The 16165-nt window shown below is 49.7% G+C and overlaps 1 protein-coding gene and 2 non-coding genes across 4 annotated transcripts; 1 reads left to right on the forward strand and 2 right to left on the reverse strand.

The window, feature by feature from the left end:
• The first annotated feature begins 214 nt into the window (after window positions 1-214).
• RCN3 (reticulocalbin 3) lies at window positions 215-8628 on the forward strand. Of its 2 annotated transcripts, none has more exons than XM_061139841.1 (7): window positions 215-289; window positions 704-951; window positions 2744-2946; window positions 3949-4121; window positions 5480-5540; window positions 7638-7837; window positions 8085-8628. In XM_061139841.1, exons 2-7 carry the CDS (start codon window positions 710-712, stop codon window positions 8190-8192), a joined length of 987 nt encoding a protein of 328 aa, XP_060995824.1. In that variant the 5' UTR covers window positions 215-289; window positions 704-709; the 3' UTR covers window positions 8193-8628. The 2 variants fall into 2 exon arrangements, with proteins under 2 accessions (XP_060995824.1, XP_060995825.1); XM_061139842.1 differs by having other exon boundaries at window positions 221-289; window positions 687-951.
• On the reverse strand, window positions 5273-5345 carry TRNAE-CUC (transfer RNA glutamic acid (anticodon CUC)). The gene has a single exon. It is a non-coding gene; the product is annotated as a tRNA-Glu (tRNA).
• A 6000-nt stretch (window positions 8629-14628) lies between the features above and the next one.
• LOC133055282 (U6 spliceosomal RNA) lies at window positions 14629-14735 on the reverse strand. Its single transcript, XR_009692581.1, has one exon. It is a non-coding gene; the product is annotated as a U6 spliceosomal RNA (small nuclear RNA).
• Between the last annotated feature and the right edge of the window lie 1430 nt (window positions 14736-16165).

Raw genomic sequence — 16165 nt, forward strand, 5'->3', positions numbered from 1 at the left:
GTTCCCCCGGCCGTGTCACTCCGGAGTTGCCCACTTCGCCTTCACTGGGAAGGGGCGGGGCCGAGCCTCGCGGGGACGCGCTTTCCTTTGTGGACGTGGCGAGGGGCGCCCTTGGCCCGCCCTGCTCCCTTTGGCCCCGCCCCACGAGGCCCTCAAGAACGCTCGTTGGCTGGGGGGCGGGGCCTCTGCGCTTCAGGAGGCGGGGCCTGACTGGGGAGCCGCCAAATTAGGCATCTTTTTGGAGAACGCAGGGTGGAACGTAGAGAGCGAAGTGAAGCTATCCGACCCGGTAAAGGGAGGCGGGGGCGGGTGGCCTGTCCAGGGAGGACGGTTTGGGTCCGCTTGGGTGGAGGATTGGGGACCAGGCTGAAAGCGATGCCCGCGAACCTGCAAGATTTCTTTCTGGCCACGACCCTGCCCTGAACTACGCGTGGGAAGGGCGCCACGTTTCCCTCTTGAATCCTACCCTCCTGGGGCTCTAGGACACCTCTGGGACTTCCTCGGAGGATTCGGTCCCCACAGCTGGTTAACCTCTGAGAATCCCGCCTTCCTTTCTCCTTCCTATCCCTTCTTGTGGCCCAAACTTTGCAGCCAGCTACCAGCTCTGTGTCCTGTCCTGGGTGGTTCCTCCCGTCCCCATCCTCCCATGACCTCTCTGTCCTTTTCTCTGTGACTCTGACTCCTAGCCTCCACCACTCCTCAGGGACTGATGATGTGGCCACCCTCACTTCTGCTGCTGCTGTTGCTACTCAGGCGTGGAACCCAGGCGAAGCCATCTCCTGACGCTGGCCCTCATGGCCAGGGGAGGGTGCACCACGCGGCCCCCCTGAGCGAAGCCCCTCATGATGACGCTCACGGGAACTTCCAATATGATCATGAGGCTTTTCTGGGACGAGAAGTGGCCAAGGAATTCGACCAACTCACCCCAGAGGAAAGCCAAGCTCGTCTGGGGTAGGAGAGAGATGGAGGGGGGAGGAGGATTGTAATTTTAAAGAGGGAGGTTAGGAGAGCCCTCAGTGAGAAGGTGATACCCACGTGGGTATATGGGGGAATAGCATTCCAGGCAGAGGGAACTGTAAGTGCAAAGGTCCCGAGGCAGGAGCGGGAATGATGTGCCTGGTGTATCTGAAAACCAGAGAGGTCTATGTGACTGGAGCCCAGGGAGCAGAGGGAGAGAGTAGGAGGTAGTGGCAGAGAGAAGAGAGGGATCAGGTTGTGCAGGGTCTTTGGGTCCCCAGTGAGATGAGAGCTATGGAATGGTTCTGAAGGAGGAGGTGAGCCGACTTAGGTTTTAACAGGATCCCTCTGGTTGCCATGCAGGGAACAGACTATAGGGAGCAAGAAGCAGAGAGCCCGTTGAGGAAGGGACTGCAGTCTTCCAGGCAGGAGATAAGAGACCAGGGTATCCCAACTCAGGGTGGAGATAGCCGTGGTGGTCAGCTATGCTGACTGGAATATTGTGCATGGATGGAGTTAGATGAAGTAAGCTAAGGCATTTGTGGTCGCGCTTACTACAATACCCAGCACCGTTCAAAGGGCTTACCAGGCTTAACTCATTTAATCCCAACATCCACCGTGTGAGGTATGGTCTATTATTTATTCCCATTTTACAGAGGGGGAAACTAAGGCACAGAGAGGTTATATGACTTTCCCACAGTCACACAGCCAGCAAGAAGAGGTGGCAGGATTTGAACCTTAATGTCTGGCTCTAGAGTCCAAGCTCTTAACCACAGCTCGAACCTCAGGGTAGCCGGAGCAGAGCAGAGACAACAACGCTGGAGGGACGGGTCAGCGACCTGGCCAGGGCCATCTCAAATTGGATTCTGGGGACTGGGTCGAGGGGCTTTGGGATGGAGACAGGAAGAAGGGCTCCGTTAGCGGTCGGGGTGGCGAGGACACAGACCAATGACGGGGAGTTACCAGGGATGGGATCTGGGAACCGACAGGCGTGGCCTGAGAGAAGGGCATGAGGTGGGGTGGCCTAAAGGGGCCCTGACATGCGACAGGGAGGTGTGCAGGATCAGGCTGGAGCTCGGAGAGGAGTGGGTGAAGGCCGAGCCCGCTGTGTTGGTGGTGATAGTCATAGGGCAAAGCCTGATAACGGCTAGGAAAAACCAGGCGCAGGGGGAGAGTCGCAGCTTACCTTGGGACTGCAGGGATATCAGCCTGAGATAGACACGCGCGGCCAGGGAGGGGGCGGGGCAGAGGGCGGGGCTACCAGGGCTATCGGGCCAGGAGATTGGTGGAACCAGCGAAGGGGGCGGGGCGTGAGACGGGGGCCGGTCGGGACCGCATGTTGCCGTGGCAGTCGGAGTTCAGAGTGAGCCTTGGGACGGGGAATCTGCGGTGATGGGCGCCGTGTGACTCTCTGCCCTCCGTCCCCTCCCGGCTCTTTCAAGTGAGAGATGGAACACGCGCAGGGTTGAGAGGTGGAGCCAAAGTGGAGGGTGGGACCCTGGATTGTCATAGGTCCTTCCCCCAAGCCTGTGAGTTGTAGAGCGCAGCGCCAGCCACAGGCCTGCTGCATCTCGGTAAAGAGATTATCGCCTCTGGGAGCCGAGCCTGGATTGAGAGGGCGGAGCCCTAAGGTGGGAGTGGTCCTGGGATTGACAGGCTCCTCCCCCCGATTTGCCGGCGGGGACAGCATTTTCAGTCCTATATGGGGTTGTGTCTCGAGCATCTAGAAGGCGGGACCCGGGGTGGGCGGGGCCCGAGACTGACGTGCGCCCGCTCTTGCTCGCAGGCGCATCGTGGACCGCATGGACCGCGCCGGGGACGGGGATGGCTGGGTGTCTCTGGCCGAGCTCCGCTCGTGGATCGCACACACGCAGCAGCGGCACATACGGGACTCAGTGAGCGCGGCCTGGAACACGTACGACACAGACCGCGATGGGCGTGTGGGTTGGGAGGAGCTGCGCAACGCCACCTACGGCCACTATGAGCCGGGTACGCAGCGAGAACTGACCCCTGGTCCCCTCACACACCGTGACCCGAACCTTTGTGACACCTTTATCCTGAGAACCTCAAGCCACGTTAACCAGATCCCTAACCTTTGGCTTCTGACCCTTGACCAGGGCTTACCCCCAATCCCTGATCTCTGGTTTCTCATTCTGACATCCACTGGGGACCTCAGTTTCTTGACCAGGGACATCTAACCGCCCAAGCCCTATCAGCCTGACCTTTGACCTCTGACTTCTCATCTTGAGAACCCCAAAGCCATTTCTTCTGCCTCTGACTCTGGATTCCCACCTCTCCATCACCAGGCCCCAGCGTTCTGCCCCACCACGGCTCTTATCCTCTGGCACCTAAACCCTCACCCCAGCCTCCGCCTCCAGACTGTTCTTCACATAACCTCAGGGGGATCATTCCACACTCAGCTGACCCTGACCTTCCTCTGCTCACAGACTCCCATGGCTCCCCAGGGTCCTCAGGCTCAACCAACCTCAGCCCCACCTCAGCCAGCCTTCCACTTTCGCTTTTCTACATTTTCTGTCCAAGCTAAATGGATCTTCTGCAGGCCCCCTGAACTCACCATGCTCTGCAAACCTCTGCACTCTGCACATACTGTTGTTTCCTTTGCTGAAAATGCTCTTCCCTTCCTCTATTCCCAGCATGCTGAGTCAGTAAACTGAACCAGAGTGTGACTTCAGGGCCCAGAGGGCCAATGTCAACTCAAAGTCCATCCTTCCTGACTGCATAACCTTGGGCAAGTGATTTCCTGTCTCTGAGAGTCAGTTTTCTTCATAAAGTGAGGACAAACAAAATAACTCACTTCTTGTGAGAATGAATTGCAGTTTTATGGATAAAGAGCTTAGCACATCATCAGCTCTCACTGCAAGGTAGCTACTGTTTTTTATTAGTAATCGGTGGAGGTCTTCCTGCCATGACTCCCCTGAGTTGGATCGCTCTATCTTAAAGCCCAGCCCACCAAGACCCCTCCTTCCCCAGGTGAAGAATTTCACGACGTGGAGGATGCGGAGACCTACAAGAAGATGCTGGCTCGGGACGAGCGGCGTTTCCGGGTGGCTGACCAGGATGGGGACTCAATGGCCACTCGGGAGGAGCTGACGGCCTTCTTGCACCCTGAGGAGTTCCCTCACATGCGGGACATTGTGATTGCTGTGAGTGGGGCCTGAGGAATCCGGCTCCCTACCTCCCTTCCTGGGACCTAGGCTTCTGACGCCAAGACTAGCCTCCCAGCACTTACCTTGGGGGCCTCAGTGCCCACCCTCCACCCCCTAGTGTCTAATCTCTCCTAATCTGGCCTCTCCCGTTCTTTTCTTTTCTTAATATTTATTTATTTATTTGGCTGCACTGGGCCTTTGTTGTGGCACATGGGATCTTTAGTTGTGTCCTGAAAATTCTTGGTTTTGGCACGTGGGATCCCATTCCCCGACCAGGGATTGAATGCATGTCCCCTGCATTGGGAACATGGAGTCTTGGCCACTGGGCCACCAGGGAAGTCCCTGGCCTCCCCCTTTCTGTGCTCACATTTGGGATCCGAGCACCCAGCCTACCTTTAGAAAATCACCCACCCCATTAAGTGCCTTAGAGAAGCCCTCATCCAGGCTGAATCCCAGGAAAATTCCAGCCCTAGACATGGAGTATCCACTCTGAGGCCATTTCTGCTTGCCCCCCATCTTCTATTACTTTATGATTTTTTTTGTTTGTTTTTTGTTTTTGCTAATTCTGTCTGTATTCTAGTGATGGGATTTTTTCCCCCTCTTCTCCCTTTTCTTTTTTCCACTAGACTTTAATTTCTAGAGCCATTTTAGGTTCATAGCAAAGTTGAATGAAAAGTCCAGACATTTCCCCTGTCCCCCTGCCCATGCTAGGGCTAGTTAACTTCTTTCACCTCTTCCACCTGGTGGGGGTTTCAGTATCTTTATTACATGAGACATCTCAAAGGATCTTACTCAGAATATTTTTTAGTATTTATTTTTATTTATTAGGCTGTGCTGGGTCTTAGTTGTGGCTTGCAAGCTCTTTTTTAAATTAATTTATTATTTTTATATTTGACTGTGCTGGGTCGTCATAGCTATGTAGACTTTTCTCTAGTTGCAGTGAGCAAGGCCTACTGTCTAGTTGTGGTGAGCAGGCTTCTCACTGCAGTGTCTTCTCTTGTTGTGGAGCATGGGTGTGTGGGCTTCAGTAGTTGTGGCTCTTGGGCTCAATAGTTTCAGCTCCCAGGCTCTAGAGAGACAGATTCTTTACCACTGAGCCACCAGGGAAACCCTCATGCAAACTCTTGGTTGTAGCATGTGGGATCTAGTTCCCCAACCAGGGATCGAACCTGGGTCCCCTGCATTGAGAGTGCAGAGTCTTGGCCCCTCGACCACCAAGGAAGTCTCTATGGCTCAGAATATTATCTACAGCTCTTGAAGAGGAACTTAATGACCAAACTACTATTATTTTGTCCTGTTTGACTGCTTCCCTTTGTTTCTGCATTTTCTCAGCCCCGGTGCCTCTTTCTCCCCAGGAAACCCTGGAGGATCTGGACAGGAACAAAGATGGCTACGTGCAAGTGGAAGAGTACATCGGTGAGTGGGACCCGATTCTCCCCCTGAGGATGCCTGTCCTCTCCCCAGCCACGGGTAGCAGCCGATACATATCAGCCATTAGAGCAAAGACCCTCCGAAGTGGGGGCTGCCTGAATCCATTCGCCCAAACACTCACTGAGCATCAGTTGTGGGTCAGGCCTGGGGGACATTTACTGATGATGTATACTTGCTGGGTTGGGCAGATTAAAAAAAAATTATGTATTCATCTATTTAATTTTGGCTGTGGCGGCTCTTCGTGGCTGTGTAGACTTCTCTCTAGTTGCGCAGAGAGTGGGGGCTCCTCTCTAGTCGTGGTGTACGAGCTTCCTATCGTGGTGGCTTCTCTTGTTATCAAGCACAGGCTGTAGGGTGTGGGGGCTTCACTGGCTGCGTCACAAGGGCTCCAGAGCTCAGGCTCAGAAGTTGCGGTGCACAGGCTTACTTTCCTCTGGGCATATGGGATCTTCCCAAATCGGGGCTCAGACCTGTGACTCCTGCATTGGCGAGCGGATTCTTTACCACTGAGCCACCAGGAAAGCCCTCCAGCAAATCTTGATCAAACACCCACTGTGTGCTAGGCCCAGGAAACATTTATTGACTTCCTTCTGTGTGCCAGACCAGAAAAGCATGTCTCAAGAACCTACTGTGTGCCTCAGTTTCCTCATCTTGGAGATAATAGAGCACCTACCATTTAGGAGCTATATATATAGTCAATCCAAAGGCCCATCAATAGATGAACGGGCAAACAGGAGGGGATCCAGCCAGACCGTGGAATATTGTTCAGCTATAAAAAAGAATGAAGCACCATCCATATAACAATGTGGATCAACCTCGAGAACATCAGGCCAAGCAAAAGAAGCAGACATAAAAGACCACATAGTACATGATCCCATTTATTTGAAATGTCTAGAGTAGGAACATCCATAGTGATAGAAATCAGATAATCGGTTTCCAGGGGGCTGGAGGGAGGGAGGAATAGGGAGTAACTGCCGAATGGCTCCAGGTGTCTTTTGGGGAAATGAAAATGTTCTGGAACTAGAGGGAGGGGCTCCTGCACATTGAGAATGTGCTAAGTGTCACTAATGGTGAATCTTAGGTTGTGTGCTTTTTACCACAATTCAAACAAACAAGAAAAAGAACCCCATGTAACTTCCAGTTACTATGGTCATCATTTCCCATAAGAAATGATGACTGGAACTTCTCTGGGGGTACAGTGGTTAGGACTGGGCGCTTTCACTGCCATGGCCACAGGTTCAGTTCATGGTTGGGGAACTAAGATCCCGCAAGCCGTGAGATGTGGCAGGAAAAAAGAGAAGCCTGAAGGTTAACTGGGTAATTGTGTGCCCAGCACCTGCTCCATTATTTTTTTCCCCGCCTGCTCCATCTTTGATGACATCTCTAAGACAGCTGCCTGGTTCAGCCCCCAAGGAGAAGTTATGGTGGCTTTGTGTCTGGTATAAAAAAAGACTTGTCTGTTTGTAATGTCTTCCGGATCTATCTGTGGGCCCTTGCGGGTGAAGGGTTTTGTGAATATTTACAAATGATTGCCACAAATGAGGGGCTCCCAGAATCTTGAGGGATGTTCTGAGTGTGGTGAGCTGTTCAAAGTGTAGCTTCAAAAGATCGCCTATAAAAATTTTCACTCATTCCTCCTTCCTATGAGTACCTACTATGTGCCAGGCACTGCACACTCTTGTGTCACGGGTGTATCAACCAAATGGATGGATGATTCAATCAATCAAATAACCAATCCATCAGTGAAGTCAGTTTCACGTGTAGCATAGGGATCACCTGGAGAAGGAAATGGCAACCCACTCCAGTATTCTTGCCTAGAGAAGAGGACAGAGGAGCCTGGTGGGCTACATTCCATGGGGTCGCAAAGAGTCGGATATGACTGAAGCGACTTAGCACACATAGCATGCATGTATAAGGGATCACCTGTAAATCTGGTTTGTTCCTAATCGGATTTAAACAGAAGAGGAAATGGAGGCAAAGGACAGTGAAAGTCCAGGCATCCGGAAATGTCAGAACCAGGCTGGGAGGTCTCGGGAGCCGCCCCTGATGTCACCCCCTCTCGCCCCGACTACCCTATCCCAGCTGACCTGTACACGGCGGAGCCCGGGGAGGAGGAGCCGGCCTGGGTGCAGACCGAGCGGGAGCAGTTCCGGGACTTCCGGGATCTGAACAAGGACGGGAAGCTGGACGGGAGTGAGGTGGGCCACTGGGTGCTGCCCCCCGCCCAGGACCAGCCCCTGGTGGAGGCCAACCACTTACTGCACGAGAGCGACACGGACAAGGTGCGCGGCGGGGGGCCAGCAGGCGGGCGCTGGGGGATGCGCAGAAACTACCGAGATGCGGGCCTGGGGCTTTGGGGTTCTTGTTTGCAGAAAGGAAGGGGGGACAGAGAGTTTGAGATGGGGAGGGAGTAGAGGGGGGACAGGGACTCAGAGAGAGGGCGATGGAGACCTGGAGGCCATCCTTAGTTTCAGGGAGGAGCCTCCCAGGTGGGTCCATTGCCGGTCCCCTGACCTCTGACCCCCTCAGGATGGTCGTCTGAGCAAGGCTGAGATCCTGGGCAACTGGAACATGTTCGTGGGCAGCCAGGCCACCAACTACGGCGAGGACCTAACACGGCACCACGACGAGCTCTGAGCCCCGAGAGCGCACTGCCACCTTGTCACCTGGGGCGCCCCGGCGGCCAGGGCCCCACCTGTCCAGCCCTGCAGGAGGTGGACACTGACCTTGGCGTCCCCCTGCCCCTGGCACTCCATGGACTCACCACTGGGTCAACTTCTCTCCCTGAGACACCGCAGCCCCTCCCAGCTCCCCAAAGGGGCTCACAGGCCCAAATGATGAGATGAGGGACCACCCCTTTCTCACTGGCAGAGTCTCCCAGCCCAGACCAAGGTCCCCCTGACATAAAGCTGAGCCTCCAAAGGCCTCCACTAACCCCCCAGCTCTAAGTCTGAGCCTCACCCCACGCAGCGGAGAAACACACCCCCAAGTGCCCTGAACTTGCCCCCAGCACCTGCCCAAAGGATGTCTCTTCTCTGCCAGGGAGGCAATAAAAGCCAGTGCTGGGGCCTCACCTGTGTGTATCTCTGAAGGGGGGACAGGGGCCTCAGGGGCTGTGACTGGGAGACGAACGTGTTGGGAGTTGGGGGACCGCTGTAGGCTGAAGGAGGGGGCTAGGCATTTGAAGAGGGGGTTCTAGGGGTTGGGCAGGGTTTGAGGTTGTTCCTTAAATTATATATAATGACCCATCTCGGGGAACCCTGTCTCCCAGATTGTTTAGTCGCTCAGTCGTGTCTGACTCTTTTACATGCCAGGCTTCCCTGTCCTTCACTGTCTCCCAGAGATTGCTCAAACTCATGTCTATTGAGTTGGTGATGCCATCTGACCATCTCATCCTCTGTCATCTCCTTCTCCTGCCCTCAGTCTTTCCCAGCATCAAGTTCTTTTCTAGTGAGTAAGCTCTTTGGATCAGTGGCCAAAGTACTGGAGCTTCAGCATCAGTCCTTCCAGTGAATATTCAAGATCCACGTCCTTTAGGACTGACTAGTTTGATCTCCTTGCAGTCCAAGGGACTCTCCAGAGTCTTCTCCAACACCACAGTTCAAAAGCATCAATTCTTCAGTGCTCAACCTTCTTTATGGTCCAAATCTCACATCCATACATGACTACCGGAAAAGCCATATTTTTGACTAGACGGACTTTTGTCAGCAAAGGGATGTCTCTGCTTTTTAGTATGCTGTCAAGGGTTGTCATAGCCTCCCAGATACTGAGCACTAAGCCAAAATACCTGTTTAACTCACGGGAAACCTCCTGACTAGGCTCACCTGTGAATGATTGTGGGAAAGAAGAAATGAACACATCTCCTCCAGGCTCTGACCCAGAACCAGGACTTTCTCTCTCCATTTTTAGTATAACTTGGAGAAAATGGTTCTTTGAGACACTAGTCCACCACCTTCTTGGTCTCCTGACTTTGCCCAGACAATTCTTCTCTGGATTTATTGGCCTGTTGTGAGGGGAGGCAGTACCAATTTTGGCAAAGCCAACTAGGAGCCTCCTTGCTCCTGGCCAAACTGCCCCTGTTAGGGAATTTTGGGGTAAAGCCCTAGCAGCTGTGGGACCACTTGTCCTGAGGATCTTCTCTTCAGAATTCCCCAAAGCAGCACCAGCTGCCCCATAGCTTGGCAGTTGGAGCAAGAAATCAACACGTGGGAGCCGCTGGGTTCCATACAATAGAGTAAGTCATTTCTGGAGGAAACTTTTTCCTCCAGAATAAGCCAATTTGTTTTGTGTTGAAGTGGGGTACCCTGTTGGAGAGAGGCAATGATTGCTGAGCTTTTCCCTGAATTGTGAACCGGTTTGTTTGTTTCCTGGGATGCTGGCGTTGGTGTGTGCCGTGTGTGTTTTATTTTTCTTGTGTTTCTGTCTTTGCAAATTGAGGAATGTTGACTATCCCTAAAGAGAACCCTCTAGGGCACATTTTGGGTAGATGATCTGATTACAGCTACAAACCCATGACTGAGAGGCAGATAATACTTAATGGGTAACCTTGTGTGACCACAGTACCTGTTAGGATCTCCACAAGAGGGTTGGGGAGGGGTCATCTTGGGACCCTGTGCCCCACGGACTGTCACCTTTGCTGTGTTAATTCCATTGTGTGGTCTCCTGGGTCGTTGGTCTGGATACAGCAGCTCCCCAAGGAGTCACATTGCACGGGGGTTGAGTTGATCGTTCTTGTGATACGTAAAACCTCGAGGCCAAACTTGAGGATTTATTTAGAGTTTTGCTTGTGGTCTGGGGTTTTTTATTTCATTTTGTTTTGGTACCATTTCTTTATTTACACACTGATGTCAAATGGAGGAAAGGCAGACAGACACAGATACACATATACAGACAAACATACAGACACACATGCTGATAGACACACACGCACACCTGTCTATCCCTGTCCCACACTGGGACATGCCCAGGGAGAAGAGAAAGGTTTCACTTGGTTCCTAAAATCACTGAAGGCCTTATCCCAGAATTCAGCCCACTTGGTGGATGCCAAGGCCAAAAGTCATCTTTTAATGGTTAGAGATGCTCAGTTGCTATGTATGGTTTTACGGGGGTCTTTGAATGGCTCTGTAGCTACTCTGTGGTGAAGCAAGGAAGAATGATGGAATTATCTAGGTGCAAGCATTTGTGTATTACATCAGGGTGAGAAAAAGACAGTTGTCACTTAATGGTAATAGAAACCCAAGAGAATATCTCTCATACAGGAAGAAAAGGAAGGCAGCGAGTTGACACAAAGTCAGCCTGCCCACTGAGGACAACCACAGAGGCTTTCCTCAAATGCCTTAAGCTGTGGGAAATTTCAGATACCAGCTAGTGCCTGTGGACTTTTTTTTTCAGGATGAGAGGAGGCATATCCCACCCAGACAGAAAAAGCCTCTGAAGTGGTGAAAACCCCCCTTAAATAAATCATTCCCCAATTAAGATTACCTTACAGCCTTCAATTTTCTTGGGCTCCAAAATCATTGCGGATGTTGACTGCAGCCATGAAATTAAAAGACGCTTGCACTTTGGGAAAAAAATACCATGACAAACCTAGACAGCGTATTATAAATCAAAGACATCACTTTGCCGATAAAGGTTCATAGCGTCGAAGCTATGGTTTTTCCCGTAGTCATGTACCGATGTGAGAATATAAAGAAGGCTGAGTGCTGAAGAACTGATGCTTTCGAACTCTGGTGCTGGAGAAGCCTCTTGAGAGTCCCTTGGACTGCTGGACTGCAAGGAGATTAAACCAGCCCATCCTAAAGGAAACCAGTCCTGAATATTCATTGGAAGAATTGATGCTGAAGCTGAAACTCCAGTACTTTGGTCACCTGATGCGAACAGCCGACTCATTGGAAAAGAAAGATCCTGATGCTGAGGAAGACTGAAGGCAAAAGGAGAAGAAGGTGGCAGAGGATGAAATGGTTAGATAGCATCACTGACTCAATGGATGTGAGTTTGAGCAAACTCTGGGAGATAGTGAAGGACGGGGAAGCCTGGCGTGCAGCATTCCATGGGGTTGCAAAGAGTTGGACACGACTTAGTGACTGAACAACAACTTCCTTCAAAGGGACAGTGTGCTTGCTTTTGTGTCCAGTGTAACCAAACAGATATCTAAAGGATTGCAAATTAATTGGAAAGTATATTCGTCCTGGAGATTACAATTAACAGGAAAAACTGAGAAAATGAATCCTATGTTAAAGAGGAGCATTAGTAAAATATATCATGAGACTAATTTAACTTTGGGTAAGGCCTGGATAGTAATTGTTTTGTCTTACCCAGAGTTTATAATTGTTCTTTGTGGGAGGGTTGGAATTTTTTAATCCCTGTGGCCCAAAGCTTTTAATTATAACATACTGCCACCTAGTGGCAGAAGTTGGAGACTAGGCTTAGGAAGTTCAGTTCAGTTCAGTTCAGTTGCTCAGTCGTGTCGGACCCTTTGCCACCCCATGGACTGCAGCACGCCAGGCCTCCCTGTCCATCATCAACGCCCGGAGCTTGCTCAACCTCATGTCTATGGAATCGGTGATGCCATCCAACCATCTCATCCTCTGTTGTCCCCTTCTCCTCCCACCTTCAATCTTTCCCAGCATCTGGGCCTTTACTAGTGAGTCAGCTCTTCGCATCAGGAGGCCAAAGTATTGAAGCTTCAGTATCAGTCCTTCCGATGAATATTCAGGACTGATTTCCTTTAGGATAGACTGGCTGGATCTCCTGGCACTCCAAGGGACTCTCAAGAGTCTTCTCCAACACCACAGTTCAAAAGCATCAATTCTTCGGCCCTCAGTTTTCTTTATGGTCCAACTCTCACATCCATACGTGACTACTGGAAAAACCACAGGTTTGACTAGATGGACCTTTGTTGGCAAAGTAATGTCTCTGCTTTTTAATATGCTATCTAGGTTGGTCATAGCTTTTCTTCCAAGGAGCAAGTGTCTTTTAATTTCATGGCTGCAGTCACCATCTGCAGTGATTTTGAAGCCCAAGGAAATAAAGTCTGCCACTGTTTCCATTGTTTCCCCATCTATTTGCCATGAAGTGATGGGTCAGATGCCATGACCTTAGTTTTTTGAATGTTGAGTTTTAAGTCAGCTTTTTCACTCTCCTCTTTCACTTTCAACAAGAGGCTCTTTAGTTCCTCTTCACTTTCGACCATAAGGGTGGTGTCATCTGCATATCTCAGGTTATTGATACTTCTACCATATAGGAAGGAGTAGGGCAGATTTGTAGCTTTTTGAGAGCTGCATGGCCACCTGATGCAAAGAGAAAAGCCGACTCATTGGAAAAGACCCTGATGCTGGGAAAGATTGAGGGCAGGAGGAGAAGCGGGTGACAGAGGATGAGATAGTTGGATAGCATCACCAATTTAATGGACATGTGTTTGAGCCTGATCCGGGAGATAGTGAAGGGCAGGGAATCCTGGCGTGCTTCAGTTCATGGGGTCACAAAGAGTCGGACACAGCTGAGCGATTGAACAACACTGTTTGAAAACATTTTTTTAAAATCAAAACAATAGACATAGCAACAAATTTGTAGGGAATAAATTATGATTAAAAGCTGCCCAGGGACTTCCCTGGCGGTCCAGCTGTTGAGATGCCACACTTGCAAGGCAGGTGGCTTTAATTAGTCACTACCCATTTCTCCCCTCCCTTCAGCCCCTCAGTTCAGTCGCTCATTCGTGTCCGACTCTTTGTGACTGCATGGACTCCAGGCCTCCCTGGAGTAGCTTTTCTTCCAAGGAATAAACGTCTTTTACTTTCATGGCTGCAGTCATCATCTGCAGTGATTTTGGAGCCCAAAAATAAAATCTATCACTCTTTCCACTGTTTCCCCATTTATTTGCCATAAAGTGATGGGACCAGATGCCATGATCGTAGTTTTCTGAATGTTGGGTTTTTTTTAAGCCAGCTTTTTCACTCTCCTCTTTCACTTTCATCAAGAGGCTCTTTAGTTCTTTGCTTTCTGCCATAAGGATGGTGTCATCTGCATATCTGAAGTTACTGGTATTTCTCTCAGCAATCTTGATTCCAGCTTGTGGTTGATCCAGACCAGTGTTTCTCACGACGTACTCTGCATATAAGTTAAATAAGCAGGGTGACAATATACAGCCTTGATGTACTCCCTTCCCTATTTGGAACCAGTCTGTTGTTCCATGTCCAGATCTAACTGTTGCTTCCTAACCTGCATACAGGTTTTTCAAGAGGCAGATCAGGTGGTCTGGTATTCCCACCTCTTGAAGAATTTTCCACAGTTTGTTGTGATCCACACAGTCAAAGGCTTTAGTGTAGTCAATAAAGCAGAAGTAGATTTTTTTTTTTTTTAGAAGTAGATGTTTTTGTGGAACTCTTTTGCTTTTTCGATGATCCAGTGGATGTTGGCAATTTGATCTCTGGTTCCTCTGCCTTGTCCAAATCCAGTTTGAACATCTGGAAATTCACGGTTCACATACTGTTGAAGCCTGGCTTGGAGAATTTTGAACACTACTTTACTAGCGTGTGAGGTGAGTGCAATTGTGTGGTAGTTTCAGTATTCTTTGGCATTGCCTTTCTTTGGGATTGGAATGAAAACTGACCTTTTTCAGTCCTGTGGCCACTGCTGAGTTTTCCAAATTTGCTGGCATATTGAGTGCAGCACTTTCATAGCATCTTTTTTTTTTCTCATAGCATCATCTTTTAAGATTTGAAATAGCTCAACTGGAATTCCATCACCTCCACTAGCTTTGTTCCTAGTGATGCTTCCTAAGGCCCACTTGACTTTGCATTTCAGGATGTCTGCCTCTAGGTGAGTGATCATACCATCGTGGTTATCTATGTCATGAAGATCTTTTTTGTACAGTTCTTCTGTGTATTCTTGCCACCTCTTCTTAATATCTTCTGCTTCCGTTAGGTCCATACCATTTCTGTCCTTTATTGAGCCTATCTTGGCATGACTGTTCCCTTGGTATTTCTAATTTTCTTGAAGAGATCTCTAGTCCTTCCCATTCTATTGTTTTCCTCTACTTCTTTGCATTGATCACTGAGGAAGGCTTTCTTTTTTTTTAAATAAGGAAGGCTTCACGAATTTGTGTGTCATCCTTGGGTAGGGGCCATGCTAATCTTCTCTGTATCATTCCAATTTTAGTATATGTGCTGCCGAAGCGAGCACTGAGGAAGGCTTTCTTATCTCTCCTTGCTATTCTTTGGAACCCTGCATTGAAATGGGTATATCTTTCCTTTTCTCCTTTGCTTTTCGCTTCTCTTCTTTCCACAGCTATTTGTAAGGCCTCCTCAGACAACCTTTTTGCCTTTCTTTTTCTTGGGGATGGTCTTGATCCCTGTCTCCTGTACAGTGTCACAAACCTCCATCCATAGTTCTTGAAGCACTCTGTCTATCAGATCTAATCCCTTGAATCTATTTGTCACTTCCACTGTATAATTGTAAGGGATTTGATTTAGGTCATACCTGAATGGTCTAGTGGTTTTCCCTACTTTCTTCAATTTAAGCCTGAATTTGGCAATAAAGAGTTCATGATCTGAGCCACAGGCAGCTCCCGGTCTTGTTTTTGCTGACTGTATACAGCTTCTCCATCTTTGGCTGCAAAGAATATAATCAATCTGATTTCGGTGTTGACCATCTGGTGATGTCCATGTGTAGAGTCTTCTCTTGTGTTGTTGGAAGAGGGTGTTTGCTATGACCAGTGCGTTCTCTTGGCAGAACTCTATTAGCCTTTGCCCTGCTTCATTCTGTACTCCAAGGCCAAATTTGCCTGTTACTCCAGGTATTTCTTTTGACCTCCTACTTTTGCATTCTAGTCCCCCATGATGAAAAGGGCATCTTTTTTGGGTGTTAGTTCTAGAAGGTCTTAAAGGTCTTCATAGAACCGTTCAACTTCCCTCCTCCCTTCAGCCCCTGTGAAAGTGAAAGTTGCTGTCATGTCCGACTTTTTGTGACCCCATGGACTATATAGTCCATGGAATTCTCCAGGCCAGAATACTGGAGTGGGTAGCCTTTCCCTTCTCCAGGGGATCTTCCCAACCCAGGGATTGAACCCAGGTCTCCCGCATTGCAGGCGGATTCTTTACCGGCTGAGCCACAAGAGAAACCCAAGAATACTGAAGTGGGTAGCTTATCCTTTCTCCAGCAGATCATCTGGACCCAAGAATCAAACTGGGGTCTCCTGCATCACAGGCGGATTCTTTACCAACTGAACTATGAGGGAAGCCCCCTTCAGCCCTTGGTAACCACTAATTTACTGTCTCTATGGATTTGCATATTCTGGACATTTTATGTAACAGTGGTCACACGGTATGTGTGACCTTTCATCTGACTCTTTACTTCATATAATGTTTTCAAAGCTTATCCACGTTGTAGTATGGATCAGAACCTCATTCCTTCTTATGTCTGAGTAACATTTCATTGCATGGATTCAGCCCATTTTGTTTACCCACTCGTCAGCTGATGGACATTCGGGTTGTTTCTACTTTGGGGCTATTAGAGGATTAGTGCCGCTGGAATCATTCATGTCGAAGTTTCTGCATGAGCATGTTTTCAATTTTCTTGGGTCTATGCCTAAAAATGGAATTGCTATGCTCATT

This window comes from Dama dama, chromosome 4, assembly GCF_033118175.1.
Source record: "Dama dama isolate Ldn47 chromosome 4, ASM3311817v1, whole genome shotgun sequence".
NCBI classification, from domain to species: domain Eukaryota; kingdom Metazoa; phylum Chordata; class Mammalia; order Artiodactyla; family Cervidae; genus Dama; species Dama dama.

Excerpts from the sequence above, each read along its gene's own strand:
- RCN3 (XM_061139841.1), top strand. The coding sequence starts at position 710 with ATGATGTGGCCACCCTCACTTCTGCTGCTGCTGTTGCTACTCAGGCGT. Across the intron at positions 2,947-3,948 it reads CTACGGCCACTATGAGCCGG|GTGAAGAATTTCACGACGTG; the intron begins GTACGCAGCGAG and ends CTCCTTCCCCAG. Across the intron at positions 7,838-8,084 it reads ACGAGAGCGACACGGACAAG|GATGGTCGTCTGAGCAAGGC; the intron begins GTGCGCGGCGGG and ends TGACCCCCTCAG.